At 32.3% G+C, this 15323-nt stretch overlaps 2 protein-coding genes and 1 long non-coding RNA gene across 3 annotated transcripts; 2 read left to right on the plus strand and 1 right to left on the minus strand.

The window, feature by feature from the left end:
* Positions 1 to 5246: 5246 nt before the first annotated feature.
* LOC111015052 (polygalacturonase QRT2) lies at positions 5247 to 10089 on the plus strand. The gene is made up of 9 exons (XM_022289966.2): positions 5247 to 5636; positions 5786 to 5914; positions 6999 to 7166; positions 7266 to 7286; positions 7649 to 7856; positions 7959 to 8040; positions 8132 to 8240; positions 9242 to 9358; positions 9459 to 10089. The coding sequence occupies exons 1-9, from the start codon at positions 5349 to 5351 to the stop codon at positions 9702 to 9704; spliced, it is 1368 nt and encodes a 455-aa protein (XP_022145658.1). The 5' UTR covers positions 5247 to 5348; the 3' UTR covers positions 9705 to 10089.
* LOC148208854 (uncharacterized) lies at positions 7441 to 9296 on the minus strand. Its single transcript, XR_015787434.1, has 2 exons — positions 8396 to 9296; positions 7441 to 8274 (listed from the first exon to the last, which is right to left on the minus strand). It is a non-coding gene; the product is annotated as an uncharacterized LOC148208854 (long non-coding RNA).
* Positions 10090 to 12871: 2782 nt separating the features above from the next.
* Positions 12872 to 15320, plus strand: LOC111018982 (cytokinin riboside 5'-monophosphate phosphoribohydrolase LOG1-like). The gene is made up of 7 exons (XM_022295276.2): positions 12872 to 13406; positions 13553 to 13650; positions 13758 to 13788; positions 13872 to 13971; positions 14101 to 14171; positions 14402 to 14545; positions 14680 to 15320. The coding sequence occupies exons 1-7, from the start codon at positions 13272 to 13274 to the stop codon at positions 14776 to 14778; spliced, it is 678 nt and encodes a 225-aa protein (XP_022150968.1). The 5' UTR covers positions 12872 to 13271; the 3' UTR covers positions 14779 to 15320.
* The last annotated feature ends 3 nt before the right edge of the window (positions 15321 to 15323 follow it).

A 15323-nucleotide genomic window follows, 5' to 3' on the forward strand; every position in this document is an offset into this window, starting at 1 on the left:
CGAGTCATAAGAATGACGATAAAATATTTAAGAATACGCATAACGATGTTTTCTTTTTACATGATAATTTGTATGTTTTATAATTTAGCTGACTATATGAGAAATTAGATTTTAGATTTGAATAAAGTAACAGAGAAAAATAAATGGATATTAAAGTAGGTAAAAATATGTACATCGACCATTTATGAAGATTAACCAAATTATAAAGACTAAATCTACTTTAAACCTTATAAGCACCAAACTAAAATTAATTAAGCTATAAAATATTACATTTTATACTAATGAATTAAGAGCCTCCTTGCTTGACCATTAAGTCAAAGTTACGTAAGAATTTGAATTTTTGAGTGGAGCTGGCTGTTCGAGTTGACACTTGTATTATATATCTAAAGTTAACATATATATATAAACATAATGCATACGAAAGGGGTTTTTTTTTTTAATTTTATAATAATGTGCATGTATGTATAAAGTATGACTTCATTAATATTTATATTAGCTCGACTCGTGGTCTAAATACTCTTTTGATTATTATACTTCTGGTTTTGAATTCATTTTGATCTCTTTCGAATTTTATAATAATGTATATTTAAAATATGATTTGGAGGCCAACTGGAGTATAGCTCAACAGATTAAGGTATATGTATCTAACTATGAGATTGAGAGTTTGAATCTCCACCCCACATGTTGTAATATTAAAAGATTGGGAGGTAGGATTGATTAGTGAGGAAATTTAAGATTTAAACATCTAAATGAAAGCTCGTGTATTCACTTCCTATAGAAAAGCTTCAAATTAGACTAACACATATATTGCAGAGTTCAACAAGTCAAGGAAGATCAATTTACTGACGTTTAGATGGAAGAACCGTTCTTGACAGAATCAAACACCTCTATGAGCTTGAATTAAAATGACGAAATTGCTACTTTTTCCAAATATGGCACTCGGGATTAGCGAGTGTTTGTTTGTTTTTTTTCTTTTCTTTTTACTCTCTAGAGAGGGAAAAAAAATTGATTCAGTGCCGTTTGCAATTCTCCTACTTCAATTACCTCAATCAAAAGGAAAAAAAAAAAGATAAATATACGTACACTTACTCAATTCATTACCAATCGTAAACTTATTCTTATACGTATCTGAACGTTGATCTTCTCGAGAGTTCCTAGATAGTTTCCTATTAATTCCCTAGAAGCTAAGGTCTCTACGTAGCTTGGCCACCAAAAGACAACAACAAATTAATCCCCATGCCATTGCCTTTAACACACCCACGCCAAGTTTCCCAAGTTATGGGTCTTCTCTTTCTCTCTTTTTTTTCTCTTCCTCTTTTTTAACCCACCACGCAAGTTCCCATTTTTGTTCCAATTTTCACCCAACTTTGTAAAATTCCCCTAACTTGCCAAACAAGCCCTCCAACTAGCTCTCTTTCAAACTCTCACCCATATGGCAATTTTTCATTCATCTAACTATTTGGATAGGATAGAGAGATCATGTGGATAATGGCTTTAATTTTGTGAGTTCAATGATTGAGATCGTCATAAATACTTTATTCTTGGTGTGTTTAGATTTTAGTTTTGGTAATGTTTTAAAGTGCTGGAAGTTTCAGGAGTGAAATGTTTGTATTCCTCTCAAACGTAAGCGTAAGTAAATTGAACTTCGTTAATCTTGTGAAATGTCGCGTCATCATGAAGATTTAATGTGATCATTATATTGTAGGTTGAGTTTTATCTTTGTATTATTTTTAATGCTAAATTATACAAAATGCCTCTAATTTTGTGTAATTGACTTTAACTTTTATGTGTTCTTCGACATTTTATCAGTTTAAAAAATAATTCATTATACATCTAAAGGAAGTTGGGTATGAAATAATTTGTATGCACTTTTACTGTAACCCACATATATACCAAAATCTAGTATTATATTCGACATAGGTGACATAAGATTTATGTTAAATACAATAAAAAAAACATAATACTTGAACCTATAAAGGATAAATAAATTTAGAACTGAAATAGTAGTGAGATGCAAACATAGTCTCACATTGGTTAGAAACAGTAGCGATCATGAATATAAGTAAAGAGAATATCTATTTGTGCGTACGTAAAAGTGAATAGTGAACAATATCATACTATTATAAAAATAAGAAGAAACCGTGAACCGTTAAAAGTGGTAAATTATGTCGAAGTCAAAAGAAAAAAGTGTAAATTATGTCTTTTTTTCTTATAATTCTAAAACGTGGCCTTTAATTTTGAAGCAAAGCTAGTGGATTGGTAGAGAGGTTTTTGAATGAAGGCAAACCAAATTCACCTTAGTGGGATTTAACTTGTACGCATTGCATAATGACATTTTGCTTAATATTATTTATGAGGCATGCAATTATCACAACAATATTTATTCACTTCTTTTTTAATTACGATAAATTACTAAACGTTTATTTTTCTGGATGTATTTTTAATTTTTATTCATTTTAGTCTCAATATTTTTAAAACGTCTATTTTGGTATTTTTAAAAATGGACTATTTTGGTCATTTCATTTTCATTTTTGTCTCATTTCTTTCCATCACAATTTTATAATAACATTTCACTCACAAAATTTCTGAGAATGTAACCATAGATTTGTATTCAAATGTTTTGATTGTATATAAAATTTATGTTAAAATTTTGTAAATATAGACTCATTCATTATCTAAAAAAAGAAAAAAAATGATCACGTTCAAAAATATAGTCAGACATTTTAAAAATATATGGATTAAAATGAATCGAAACTAAAAATACAATAACGGGTATAAATAGTTTAAAAGATCCGTACAAATCAAAGATTTGACTTCCAAGTCCTATATAGTTGGCCTTTACATTTAAAACAGGGAAACTTCTAATTTAGTTTTAAAAGAAGAAAGCCTTTGGAATTTGAATGTCAAAATTTCTTTGGAGCATTTTGTGATAGCAACTTAACTAAAAATTGGGAATTTGCCAACCTTTTTTTCCCTATCGAAAAGATAACTGAAAACTGAATTCTACCTAACTTAAACCCTACCTCTTTGTAAGTTTATTTTGGTTTTTATTATTAAATTAGCCCTTCTAAGGTTAATTTTGGCCAATCACATTAATATATGATATAAAATAAAACTTCCACCAAAATGACAAGAAAATTTTTGTTACGAAGATAATTAATAATTATTGTTCGTTTAGAATGTTTTTCCGTAGAACAGTGCACCTTGAGGAACCTTTGAACAATGGAGTAATATTTGAAAGAAAAAATTTTAATAAATAAATACATACATCATATATATATATATATATATACACACTTTCTTTTTTTCATTTTCTCCAAAATATCATTTCATGATGTTGTGTCACGAATCAACTTTTAAAGAATTAATAAACAATCGGAAAATTGTAGTGGGTAGAAAAAAACTTTTATGTATTTCAAACTATGTCATCTGTTTTTTTTTTCAAATATAGTACAAATTTTCACTTATATTAGTAGTATATCAGATACTGATATTAGTAGTATATCAGATACTGATATTAGTAGTATATCAGACACTCATATCAGTAATATATAAGATGTATATCACATATATATTACACAGACACTCACATCAATAGTATATCAGATATATACACATACATATTACAAGTATATAAAACATTCATATTAGTAGTATATCACATATAGATAAAGTTATCATTTTAAAATCAGACCTCTATTTTTCTTAAAAAAAGTGTTATATTTAAAATACTAAATGTGGTTGCTATTTTGTTAATTTTACTAAATATTTTTATTATATTTGCGACAAATTTTCTTAAATCTTTTTCTTTACAACTAAAAGTATTTTTTTTGAGTTAAAAAATAGAGGGATCGGATCGAACTTTCAAGATTATATTAGGAAAGTTTGAAAGTAATATGTTTGGACTGACCAATAAATTTTTCTTTGTAAAACGATTATCAATAATATGAAGAGATATTTAGATAATTATTTTGATAAAACCATTTTATCAAAAGTGATTCCTGTCCAAACCATCCCAAAATTAGTTCCAGAACCATTTAAAAATCCGTTTTTTATTCCCATGGTCAGAGCCGAGAAGGAACAGGGGCAACTAATTAAATTCAAAATGTATAATCTCTTAAGATTTAAAATTCTTTTTTTCTTTCTTCTGGTCAAAACGAGTATATGACTTATTAAGAGATTGTGAATTCGACCCTCATCCCACATGCTAGAAAAAGATTTATCTAATTTATCCCTCTAAAATTCTTAGAATTGATATTATATATAATATATGTAAAAAATATTAAAATGTAAAAATTTGCCCCTCGGAAAAAAAAGACTTGAGATTACACCCCTACTTACTCTAATTAATGCTAGAATATAACGTTGAAAACTACCTGTAAAGATAAATAATTAATTTTTTAAAGACAAAGTATTGATTACACTTAAATAAAAATTTAGACAAATTATTATAACATATGGTAGTAGTCCAGCTCAAATAAAAATTATTTTGGTCCCTATACTTCTTTTTTATTTTTTTTTGTTCATTTTAGTATATATATTTTCAAAATGTCTCTTGTGATCTCGGTATAAATTTTAAAAAGTGATTATTTTAGTCCATATTTATAAAATTTAACACAAATTTTATACACAATCGAAATTCTTGAATTCAAATTTATAACTACATTTAAAAAAAAAGTACACATCAACATATGAGGGTAGAGATTTAAATGCACGATCTATTAGTTACAATATGTCTTAATCAATTTGAGTTATACTCAAGTGGAAACATTTGAAAAAAAAAATTAGTGAATGAAGTATCGTGTTAAAATTTTGAAAATGAATGAACCAAAATAATTACTTTTTAAAAATATAAATGGACCAAAAAGAGACTACAATGAACAAAAGTTAAAAGTATATGAATTAAATTAAGGAAGAAACTAAAATTAACCAAACTTGAAAATAAAAAGAACTAAAATAATATTCCAAATTAAATAAATAAATAAAAATAGGGTTTTTCCATGCAAATCCATGCAATTAATACACTGTTCATAATTAAACTTAAACCTTTGGAAAAAGAGAGATTAGAAATTAAAGGGTCTCTTAATTTCGAGGGAAGTGAAAAACCAGAAGTCGGCTACCGGCCAACTCATTCTTGCGTCTCAATCTCTTGCTTCTCAATCCAATATTTCTCTCTTCTTCCATTGTTTTTTTCCTCTATAAATAAACCCCTAATCTTAAAGTACATTTCATGTTTTTGAATTCAGTTGGTCACCCACAAATCCAGCAAAACTTTCCCTACTTCCTTTTTTTTTCCCTTTCTCAAACCCCTTTTGGTTTTAAATTCTCCTAGTATAATTCCCACGAACATGTGTCGTCGATTACGCACTCGTTGCCTTCTTCTTCTTCCCCTTCTCGTCACTGTTCTCGTCTCCGATCTCTATTCCACCTCCCACGCTGCCGTTGATCCTCCACCCTCGTTCAGCAGCGGCGACGGGGTGGATCATGATCGGCATTATGAATACTCCTCCGAATTATTGGATTCGTTTGTGTTGACGACGAAGTTGGAGAGGGGAGCACCGTCACCAGTGGCATCACCGGAGATATTCAACGTGGATGATTTCGGAGCAATGGGTGACGGAGAAGATGATAGTGAGGTGAGGACAAGAATTTTGATTCGTAAGACAAGTTGTCTGATTGATGTATTAACTGTTGAGCTATGCTGGGGAGTTAGAGGGTGAGAATTGAAAGAAGGGGGAAGTTGAAGGGTTTTTGGATTTTAATGGGGTGTGTTTAATTATTTCAGGCGTTTAAAGAAGCATGGAAGGAAGCTTGTTCGTCTACAAATGGCATTCTTTTGGTTCCCTATGAAAGAACTTATCATCTTAAACCAATCACTTTCTCTGGTCCTTGTAACTCTCCTCTTGTATTTAAGGTATGTTTTACGAAATCATATCTTTATTTTTTTAATAGACATTATTTGTTCGATTGTGTCGAGTTGTGGGTGTTAATTTCCTTAAGACTAACTAACAAACGGATATGGTTTGAAATATGAATCAAATTTATCCTTTTACTACGAGCATCTAGAAGCTTTTTTTAGTTCAAAGCATGTGAGCGGGAGAAATTGAACCTTCGATGACTTTAACAAAATTAAGAACTATCTTGTATATTGAGTTATACTTGAACTGATGGTAAAAGGGAAGATTTTACTAATTTTCTTTGCATAGTATATTTGAATTAATTTATTTATATTATATCGAATAAATAATTGAGTCACACTCATACTCTTTATTGTCTAGAATAAATAAAGCAAATAGTAGTACAGGAGGAGGAGAAAGTTTTTTCTCGTATAACTTTATATAAGTTACGTCAATTCAAGTATAGTTTAATGGATAAGACAATTGTTGAACTAAAAAAACTTAGTATAAATCATAATTTTTTATTATTTTTTTTAATAGCACGATCTTTTATCTGAGTCACCATAAAAATCTTTGCATTTATTAATATATTCATTTGATTTCGTTTAGGTTTTTTCATTTCTTCTTCTTGACCTTAATAATAACCGTTTTATTTTATTTTTGTTTTACTTTAATCTTTGACAACCTTCTACTTAGGGTTGAGGGTTCCAGAGTCTAGTGTGTTTAGCCTACTGTATTTATTTTTTAAAGTGAGATATTTTTGTAAATACATGTTGGAAGTGTAATTGGTACAGCAGTGTAAGTTAAATACTTATATTTTAAAAAGAAAAAATCAAGATTGATAAATTTTATCGTTATTATAACGTAATTTCGAGAATTTATTTTTATTAAAAAACAATTATAAGTTGAGGTTATTTCAACTTTAGAATTATTTTGTCAATAAGACACTTATTATCATTTTGTCAATAAGACACTTATTATCATTTTAAATGCTGATTATTTGATTCTCACCCTAAAGTCGTTAAACTAAAAAAAAAAGAAGAAGAAGACTATATTATTATTTTCTCTTAGTAATTAATTTGAATTTTGCAAACTTGGAAGATCGATGGGACAATAAAAGCATCCCCACATCTATCAGATTACGAGAAAGACAGAAGGCATTGGATTGTGTTTCAAAATATGGAAGATTTTACAGTGAAAGGTGATGGAACCATTAATGGAAATGGAAGAAAATGGTGGTTAAATTCTTGCAAAGTCAACAAAACTCTTGTGAGTTCCTCAATTTTAACTTGATCCATTTTTTTATTTTCATAATATAATTCTATGTATTAATGGGTTTTTTCCCTTTTTTTTGGTTGTTTTTTTCAGCCTTGCAAGGATGCTCCAACAGTAAGTTCGTTCACATGCCTATATGAGCAAAAATTATTATTCATTTCTTTACATAATTGCTTGTTTTGAACCATCTCCACAATAGTAGAATTTAACATCCTATAATTTTTCTCAGCAACTAAATATAGTAAAGTTAGACGGTTGTCTATGTTGAAGTGTCTGCAAGCTAGCCATGATACTTTGGATATATATATACTCTCCCATATAAATTCCAAATAACCCATGAAATTTAGAGTTCCTATGGCAACTTGATAGTAAAATAATTACTTGAAAAAGAAGAAAAGGTAGAGAAAGATTCTAGTTTCATTTCCTCTTACTTTGATTAACTTTTGGAACTGATTTCTCTATCTCTCTCTGTTCAGGCTGTTACTTTCTATCAATGTACCAATCTGAGAGTGGAAGGGCTGAGGTTCAGAAATGCACAAAAGATGCATCTTTCTTTTCAGAAATGCAACAATGTTAAAGCTCTAAATCTCTGGATTTATGCACCAGGAAACAGCCCCAACACAGATGGCATTCATGTCACAGGCACCCAATTCATTGTCATCGAAAACTGTCTCATAATGACTGGTACCTCCCAAAAGCTACAAACACATACAATATATAACTAAAAGAAGACCTATTTTCTCAACTCAATGGTAGTTTTAAATCTTATTTTTTACTTTCTTGAAGGTGATGACTGCATTTCGATCGTAAGCGGGTCAAAAAATGTCCGAGCAAAGGGCATAACTTGTGGACCAGGCCATGGGATCAGGTCTCAACTACAGAGCTCCACATATTAATTTCATTCATTGTGTTTCTTATAATTGATAGTGTTTGTTTTCTTTTTATGATTTATTTTCCAGTATTGGAAGCTTGGGAGCTGGGAAATCAGAAGCTGAGGTTTCGAATGTGGTAGTTGATACAGCGAAGTTTTCAGGAACATCAAATGGAGTGAGAATCAAGACTTGGCAGGTAAAAATATTTGCTCTAAGTTGTCCACAAGTAGCTAAAAGAAAAGAAGAAAGAAAACCCAGTTTAGAACAGTAAAGATTACTTTGTTTGACTTGAAAATTGAAACTATTTCACTTTCATAAGACTCAAAAAATCAGAAAATGATGGAAGATTACTGGATGCAAAAGCAACAGTGTTTGCGCCAGCTGATTTTGACACCAGAACTTGACCTGCACATTACTTAATCCTCTACTTTCTGACCAACTATTTACCTGTAGAAGTTCAGGTATCATGTGTTTTTCAAACCTACCAAACAAATAACATCTTTTTCACAAGTCAATGACCTTCAGGAGGGAGAGGGGATTTTTGGTTGCTCTCTCCCCTGCCGGTCAGCTTAAGAATTTGGCATTGTATAGCTCTCAAACATAGTGGACTAGTGAAATGAATAAATTATGGAAGTTTCAGCACTAGAGAAAAAAATAAACATTTAAAAATTCAATGGGCCATGTTTTGCCACTCTTTCTTTGAATTTTTTATACAAACTGTATGAAAGCAATAACATGGCATGTTTTGAGTCTTTTTGACGGTCTTATGGAGAATAACTACATAGTTGAAATTTTATTTAGTTGAGTCTTAGTTTAGTTTCTAAATTTTCCCAATTTTTCTGGTTTTGTTTTATGTTCTACTTCTGCCTACAAACTTTGTTCAAAAAATTGTTTCTGCTTTATCATCAAATTTGTGTATTCTTACATCATATTACTTGTATTTAAAGTCGCATGTAATATTAAATATCAAAATTGATAACTTAAGATTTATGTTAATACAATATGAAAGTTTCTACAAGTAATAACTAAAACAGATTTTCATAAGGTATTTAAAAGTAGAGAGACCAATCTAGAAGTTTACAAACCAAAATACGATTTCAACCTTTCATTTTTAGGAAACACAACTTAAGAGCTAGATTTAATGTTTTGATTTGACTAGAGATTTTTTTAGTTCTAACCCAAAATATTGGTTTACAGGGAGGAAAAGGGTACGCACAAAACATAATATTCCAGAACATTGTGATGAACAATGTGAGCAACCCAATAATCATAGACCAAAACTACTGCGACCGGAAAGAACGATGCAAACAACAGGTAAAAAGCACTTCAGAAACCACCCAGTTAATTCATCACACGCCAAAGCTTCAATACAGGCTAAAATTTTCTCCTGAGCATTTTATCGAACACATGGCAGGCAGATGCAGTACAAGTGAGTAACGTGAAGTACCGTAACATCAGAGGCACGAGCGCTTCGGAAGTGGCGGTGAAATTCGATTGCAGCAAAAGCCTCCCATGTCAGGGAATTCTTCTGCAAGACGTGAATCTGGTCCACAGAGGCAAAGGAGACCACAAATCGGCCGAAGCCGAAGCTTCCTGTAAAAATGTCAAGTTGAAGAACAGAGGATCAGTCTCTCCACAGTGCGCCGGACGACGGCGATGAAGATGATGAAATTGGCGGACCCAATTTCGCAAATTCTTAATTGGGTCACTGTAAATTCAAATGATTTACACTTCATGGCAATTTGATCGAGCGAGTCCACGTTGATTTAGGGATTTGAATTAGTGGTTCGTTCTTCATAGTTGGGGGTTTCTTCTTCTTCTTTTTTTTATAATTTGATAATGTATAATGGGGTTATTAGTTGGGAATATTGTGACGATGATTATAGAAAATGATTGATAAAGCTTAAGCCATAGATTAATTGATTGTATTAATTGACAATAACTGAATAAAGTTGAAGCCCTAGGTTGATTGTATTTTAATAAATAAATAAAGTTGAAGCCATACATTAATTAATTTTCTTGTAAGTTGTGGGGTGAAGGTGCTGTTATTTTTCAAAGTTATTAATCATGCATTTAATTGAATGTAATGTTTACTAAAATAACTCTAAAAATTAAGTATAGTAATTCATGAAAAAATTAAGACAATACAACAAATGTTCGATATTCACACAATGAATATATACTTTGAGTGACTAGTGATATCATCTTTATATTGAATCAAAGCCCATTTCACATAAATTGCTTATAATGGACTCTTCAGTCTTCTGGCCCATAATGGTCAGGATGGATCGGCCCACGGAATTTTAAACGTGTTTATTTGTTGATGGGACATTCGAAAATGGAAATGAATACCCTCTCTTTCTCTCTCTCTTTTTCTTTTTCTTTTTTGGCTTTTACTTTCTGTTTGTTTGTGTTTTTTTTTTCTTTTTTTTCTCTTTTTTTGGCGAGATTGTGAGAAATGGCTCATTCTCTCTCTGTTTGTTTCTTTGCTAGAAAGGAGGGTGGAAACAAATAAGAGCTTGATTCTGTTTTCTTTTCTCCTTTTCACAACCTTTACCTTGAAAAGCAATTCCTTGACTCTGACCTCTTTTTGTCCATTGCACATTTATCTTGATTATGACTTTCAGTGCCTTTTTCTCGTTGCTCCTTTGTTTTGTTTGGGTGGTGCCAATTGCCAAATTGCCAATTCTACATTTTAAATCTGCAAAAGGAAAGAAAAAGATAAGGAAACAATATGATATCTAAATGAATATATCTATCTCTGTCCTCTCTCTCTCTCTCTCTCATGGGAAAGGGGTGGAGGGGATGAGAGAAGAATCTAGCTATGGCTCCCGCAGAACATGCTACAAAATCCTCAAGATCCCAATTCATTAAAATACATCAAATCCATCTTCATTCAATGCTTTTGATCAAGCTTCATTATGAAAGTAGCCCTTCTGCCCCTTTGCTGGTTTTGGTCTCCCAAACAAACATTTGGAACAAAAATTACAGTAAAAATTTCATTATTCTCTGCACAGCTTTCCCCTTTCAGAGACCAACAAATAAAGGGTTTCAATTCTGGAGGGCTTTCAACCATCTATTCCTTCTGCTTCTGTTGTTAAAAAAATCATCCTGATGATGGAATAATTGGTCTCAACAAATGGACAGATCAATAGACTGCAGGTAATATCAAGAGAGTACAGAGAGAGAGAATCAACCATGTGATGTTGGTGGTCTCTCAACAAATGGGCAGATCAATAACCTGCAAATATATTGGCAGTTCAAATCAAAAGAAAGAGAGAAAAGAGAGTCAACCATGTGTTGTTGGTTGGCCAAGTTGTTTTGTTTTAATAGTTTTAGCCATATTCAGTTCCATAAGAATCTCTCTGTCTCTCTTCCCTCTCTCTTTCTCTCTCTCTCTCTAATCTGTTTTCATTTGCAAAAGATTGTGAATACACAGAAACTATTACAAGATAACAAGAAATCAGGAAGGAAGTCCTTGACAAGATAACAAGGCCATGTATTGTTCGGAGCCTTCTGATGAAGAGTCAAACTGATGAACTATTAAACAAGAATATTGGTGTCAATCACATTGAAAAGAACAAAATATAATATCCAACAATATTGAAAGTGTTTCTAGGAGGTAAGCAAATAGCACATCCTTCACGTCATTCTACTAAAATAGGTTGGAGGGTTTGGATGTTTAACTGTACAAAGTAGGCGCTCTATTTAGCAATATGGGATGCCCCTGCATAGCTTCCTGAAGTATGTCCATAAGCGAGTTCTTTTTTCTGAATTTTACTCTTAACAACTTCGATGTACAATGCAAGATGTTGTTGAATCAGACCACGATTAAAAAAGTTTGGAAAAGTTTTATTGCAATTTCGCAAGGCAATCCACATTGATGTAATGAAAAATAGGGACCTACAACAATATAACATAATATCTTGAATAATTGACTCATTTGCTAAGCAAAGGCTCATGAAATCTTTCCTATCTGCCTTCAATTACATCAAAAACCAACTTGTAAACCTAATTATGGTCACCCCTAGTAGGTTGTCTGTGGATTCCATTATCAAGAAGGATATCCACGACTTCTAAGACCAATTTCTCTGGATACATATTACTAATTTTGTAAGCTTATTAGCTTACCCCATCTATCTGAATGATTCGTCTCAACTCGAGAGGAGAATTGGAAATAGACATAAAACCATCTATTTGGGTTCTTTATTTGTTCAAATAAAATACTTAGCTAAAATTCCAAAAATTTAACCAAAAATCATTTCTTCTTCCAACTTTTTCGATGTTTCAGGTAGGTGTGGAGAGGGGAAGGGGGAGGGGCTGAGTTGGCTTAAGCGTGCTTCATGGGGTTCAAATCCCAATAATTGATGCAAATAATTATATTCACAACCACAAATTAAAAAGTTAAATCTGACCAAGTTATGTTGCTAATGGTCCATAAAAAAGTTAGCTTATTGTTTATTTTCATAGGTCTTAACAACCATTTATAATATATATTAGTGTTTTGTTGGTCATCCAATGACCATTTATGATTTATGCATATTAGGTGAATGACATAGAGTTCTTTATTTTAGAAGCAAAACATAGGTGAAATGACATAGTGCAAAGAAGTGTGAACTCCCCCTTTTAATCTTAATATATTCAACTGATTGAAAAGGTCAGATGAACCAGACCAAGATATAGGCAATAATAAATTTGGAAGGGAAAAAAAGGCTTAGACACCTAATATAAAAACATGAACCAATTGCATAATAAATGAATGATTCTCTCTTGATTTTCATATCTATTTAATAATACCATTGGTTTGATACTTTCCTTTGTTGAAACAAATACAATTGCTCTGAGGATTCAACAGACCTATATATAAAGCCAAGGTTAGAGAGCGTGGAATACTGAGTTGAGGCCCATCATGTAATAAGAGAGAGGGAGGGAGACAGAGAACAACAAAATGATAAAAGCAAAGTATTAGTCAGAGACAGATGAACAGAAAAGGGAAGAAGATGGGTGTGAGAATATTGCCTTGAATTTCACAAGGATTTAAAGAGTGAGCTGCTTCTTGTTGGTGTTGAGAAGATAAAAGGATGAGAGAATAGAGATGTGCTGCTCTTGTTGAAGCAGACAAAAGATTTTGTCTGAGTTATTTTTCTTTTTTTTTTTTAGCCCCCAAAATCAAAGGTTGTCTTCCAATTCTCTCTCTTCTATCTCTCTCTTTCTCTCTCTGTGGAGAATGGAGGGAACAGGATTGTCTTCAACAAGTGAACAGAAATTGGGAAGGTTCAAAAGGGTGTGTGTGTTCTGTGGCAGCAAAGCTGGATACAAGTCTACATATGCTGAAGCCACTATTGAGCTTGGTAAAATACTGGTAATATAGATATCAAACAATTGACCATATTATAAGTATAACTTACAAGCATCTATTCTAAATTTTTTTGCTCTTCTCATTGTTCCTCAAGTTGTAACATTTTCCCACAGAAGGTTGGAAGTCCTAAATTTTTCTTGGTGTATCAGGTTGAGAGAAAAATAAACCTGGTTTATGGGGGAGGAAGTGTGGGCTTAATGGGTTTGATCTCTCAAACTGTGTTTTCTGGAGGCTGCCATGTTCTTGGGTATGCTGCTGTCTTTGCTTCAAAACTTGTGGCTTTTATACAAATTTACATTTCTGTTTAAGGATAATGTTGTTGATTTTGTTGCCTTATTCATGATGTATGTATAGGGTAATTCCCAAGGCACTTCTGCCTCATGAGGTACCTTTTCTGCAAGTTTCCTTTCTTGGTCTTGTGGAATGTAAGGTGGTTTTTGGGTTAACTTAATGAAACGCCACTTGCAGATATCAGGAGAGACTGTAGGAGAAGTGAAAGCTGTGGCAGATATGCACCAAAGGAAGTCAGAAATGGCTAAACATGCTGATGCATTTGTAGCACTTCCAGGTAACAATAATAAATGTATGATTGATTATGTGTGTGGGTGCGTGTTTGTTTTGAAAAGGGCTTGTTTCATTTACATCACAAGCAGAAACTTGACACGTTTGATGAAAATACCAAAATCCATTGGACTAGGTGGCTATGGAACTATGGAAGAATTGCTAGAGATGATAACTTGGGCTCAGCTAGGAATTCATGACAAGCCAGTAAGACATGAATTTGAATTAACTTTCTAGAAAAGGAATAATGAATAACGAAAAACGACCATCATGGATTTTTCAGAACCTCCCATTCTTTATTTCCTTGATTTATTCACAATTTCAACAGTATTCTTGAAAACCAATAATAATTATAAAAATAAAATAAATAAAAAAGATGGTGAAATGTGATCAGAGTGGTTTTATTATTATCTTGACCTTGGAAAATGTGTAATCAGGTAGGACTGCTAAATGTAGATGGGTACTATGACAGCTTGCTTGCCTTATTTGATAAAGGAGTGGAGGAAGGTTTCATAGACAATTCAGCCAGGAATATAGTGGTAATGGCAAGCACTGCTGAGGAACTGATAAAGAAAATGGAGGTAGGAGGGGGGAAAAGAAGGTGCTTTGTTAGAGGTTGCTGAATTATTGGGGGAAAATGGAAATAAACAGATTTTTGCTTGAAAAATGCAAGAAAAGAAAGTGATAAGTCAATGTATTTGGTTTCATTTTGCAGGAGTATGTGGCTGTCCATGACAAGGTTGCACCCAGACAAAGATGGGAAGTGGACCAATTATCAGAGTCTACTCAAAGTGGGGAATCCATGAGATCTTAGATCTCACTCACCATCATGCCATTTGTATAAATATCTGGTGTTGTGTGCTCAAATTTAATCAAGGAGATTGCCAAAAGATAGACCGGATCTCTCTCTCTTTCTCTCCATCTATCTCACAAGATCCTCAATCTTGATCAATTATTTGTATATACTCAAAGCTGACCTGTATTAAATTCCATTAAAATCAATGGAATTGTAAGATCAATCTCTCTCCCTCTCTCTCTCTCATCAGGCCATTGACTATATTAAAAAGGCAAGGGAAAACAAACCCTACAAGGTGAATGGGACAAAATAGGGTGGCCAAAAGGAAAGGAAAGTGAAGAAGACATTTTTGTAGGGTAGGGATGCCCATTGTACCAATGGTGCAGCAAAATTCATTATTACATTTTGATGTGTGGATTGCAGAATTTTGGATTTTGGGTCTCACTGGGCTTCTGCGAGCTGGGACCCTCCCTGCAGAGTGACCCATTTGTTCCCTAGTGGCTTCTCTTCACCTCAGTTCCTTCGCATTAATATAATTATTAGACAATCTTTTCCTGCTTGAT

This window comes from Momordica charantia (assembly GCF_013281855.1).
Source record: "Momordica charantia cultivar OHB3-1 chromosome 9 unlocalized genomic scaffold, Mcharantia_2.0 BLBB01000009.1, whole genome shotgun sequence".
Classification (NCBI taxonomy): Eukaryota; Viridiplantae; Streptophyta; class Magnoliopsida; order Cucurbitales; family Cucurbitaceae; genus Momordica; species Momordica charantia.

Excerpts from the sequence above, each read along its gene's own strand:
- LOC111018982 (XM_022295276.2), top strand. The coding sequence starts at position 13,272 with ATGGAGGGAACAGGATTGTCTTCAACAAGTGAACAGAAATTGGGAAGG. Across the intron at positions 14,172-14,401 it reads TAGGAATTCATGACAAGCCA|GTAGGACTGCTAAATGTAGA; the intron begins GTAAGACATGAA and ends ATGTGTAATCAG. Across the intron at positions 14,546-14,679 it reads AACTGATAAAGAAAATGGAG|GAGTATGTGGCTGTCCATGA; the intron begins GTAGGAGGGGGG and ends TTCATTTTGCAG.
- LOC111015052 (XM_022289966.2), top strand. The coding sequence starts at position 5,349 with ATGTGTCGTCGATTACGCACTCGTTGCCTTCTTCTTCTTCCCCTTCTC. Across the intron at positions 7,287-7,648 it reads CTTGCAAGGATGCTCCAACA|GCTGTTACTTTCTATCAATG; the intron begins GTAAGTTCGTTC and ends CTCTCTGTTCAG. Across the intron at positions 8,241-9,241 it reads TGAGAATCAAGACTTGGCAG|GGAGGAAAAGGGTACGCACA; the intron begins GTAAAAATATTT and ends ATTGGTTTACAG.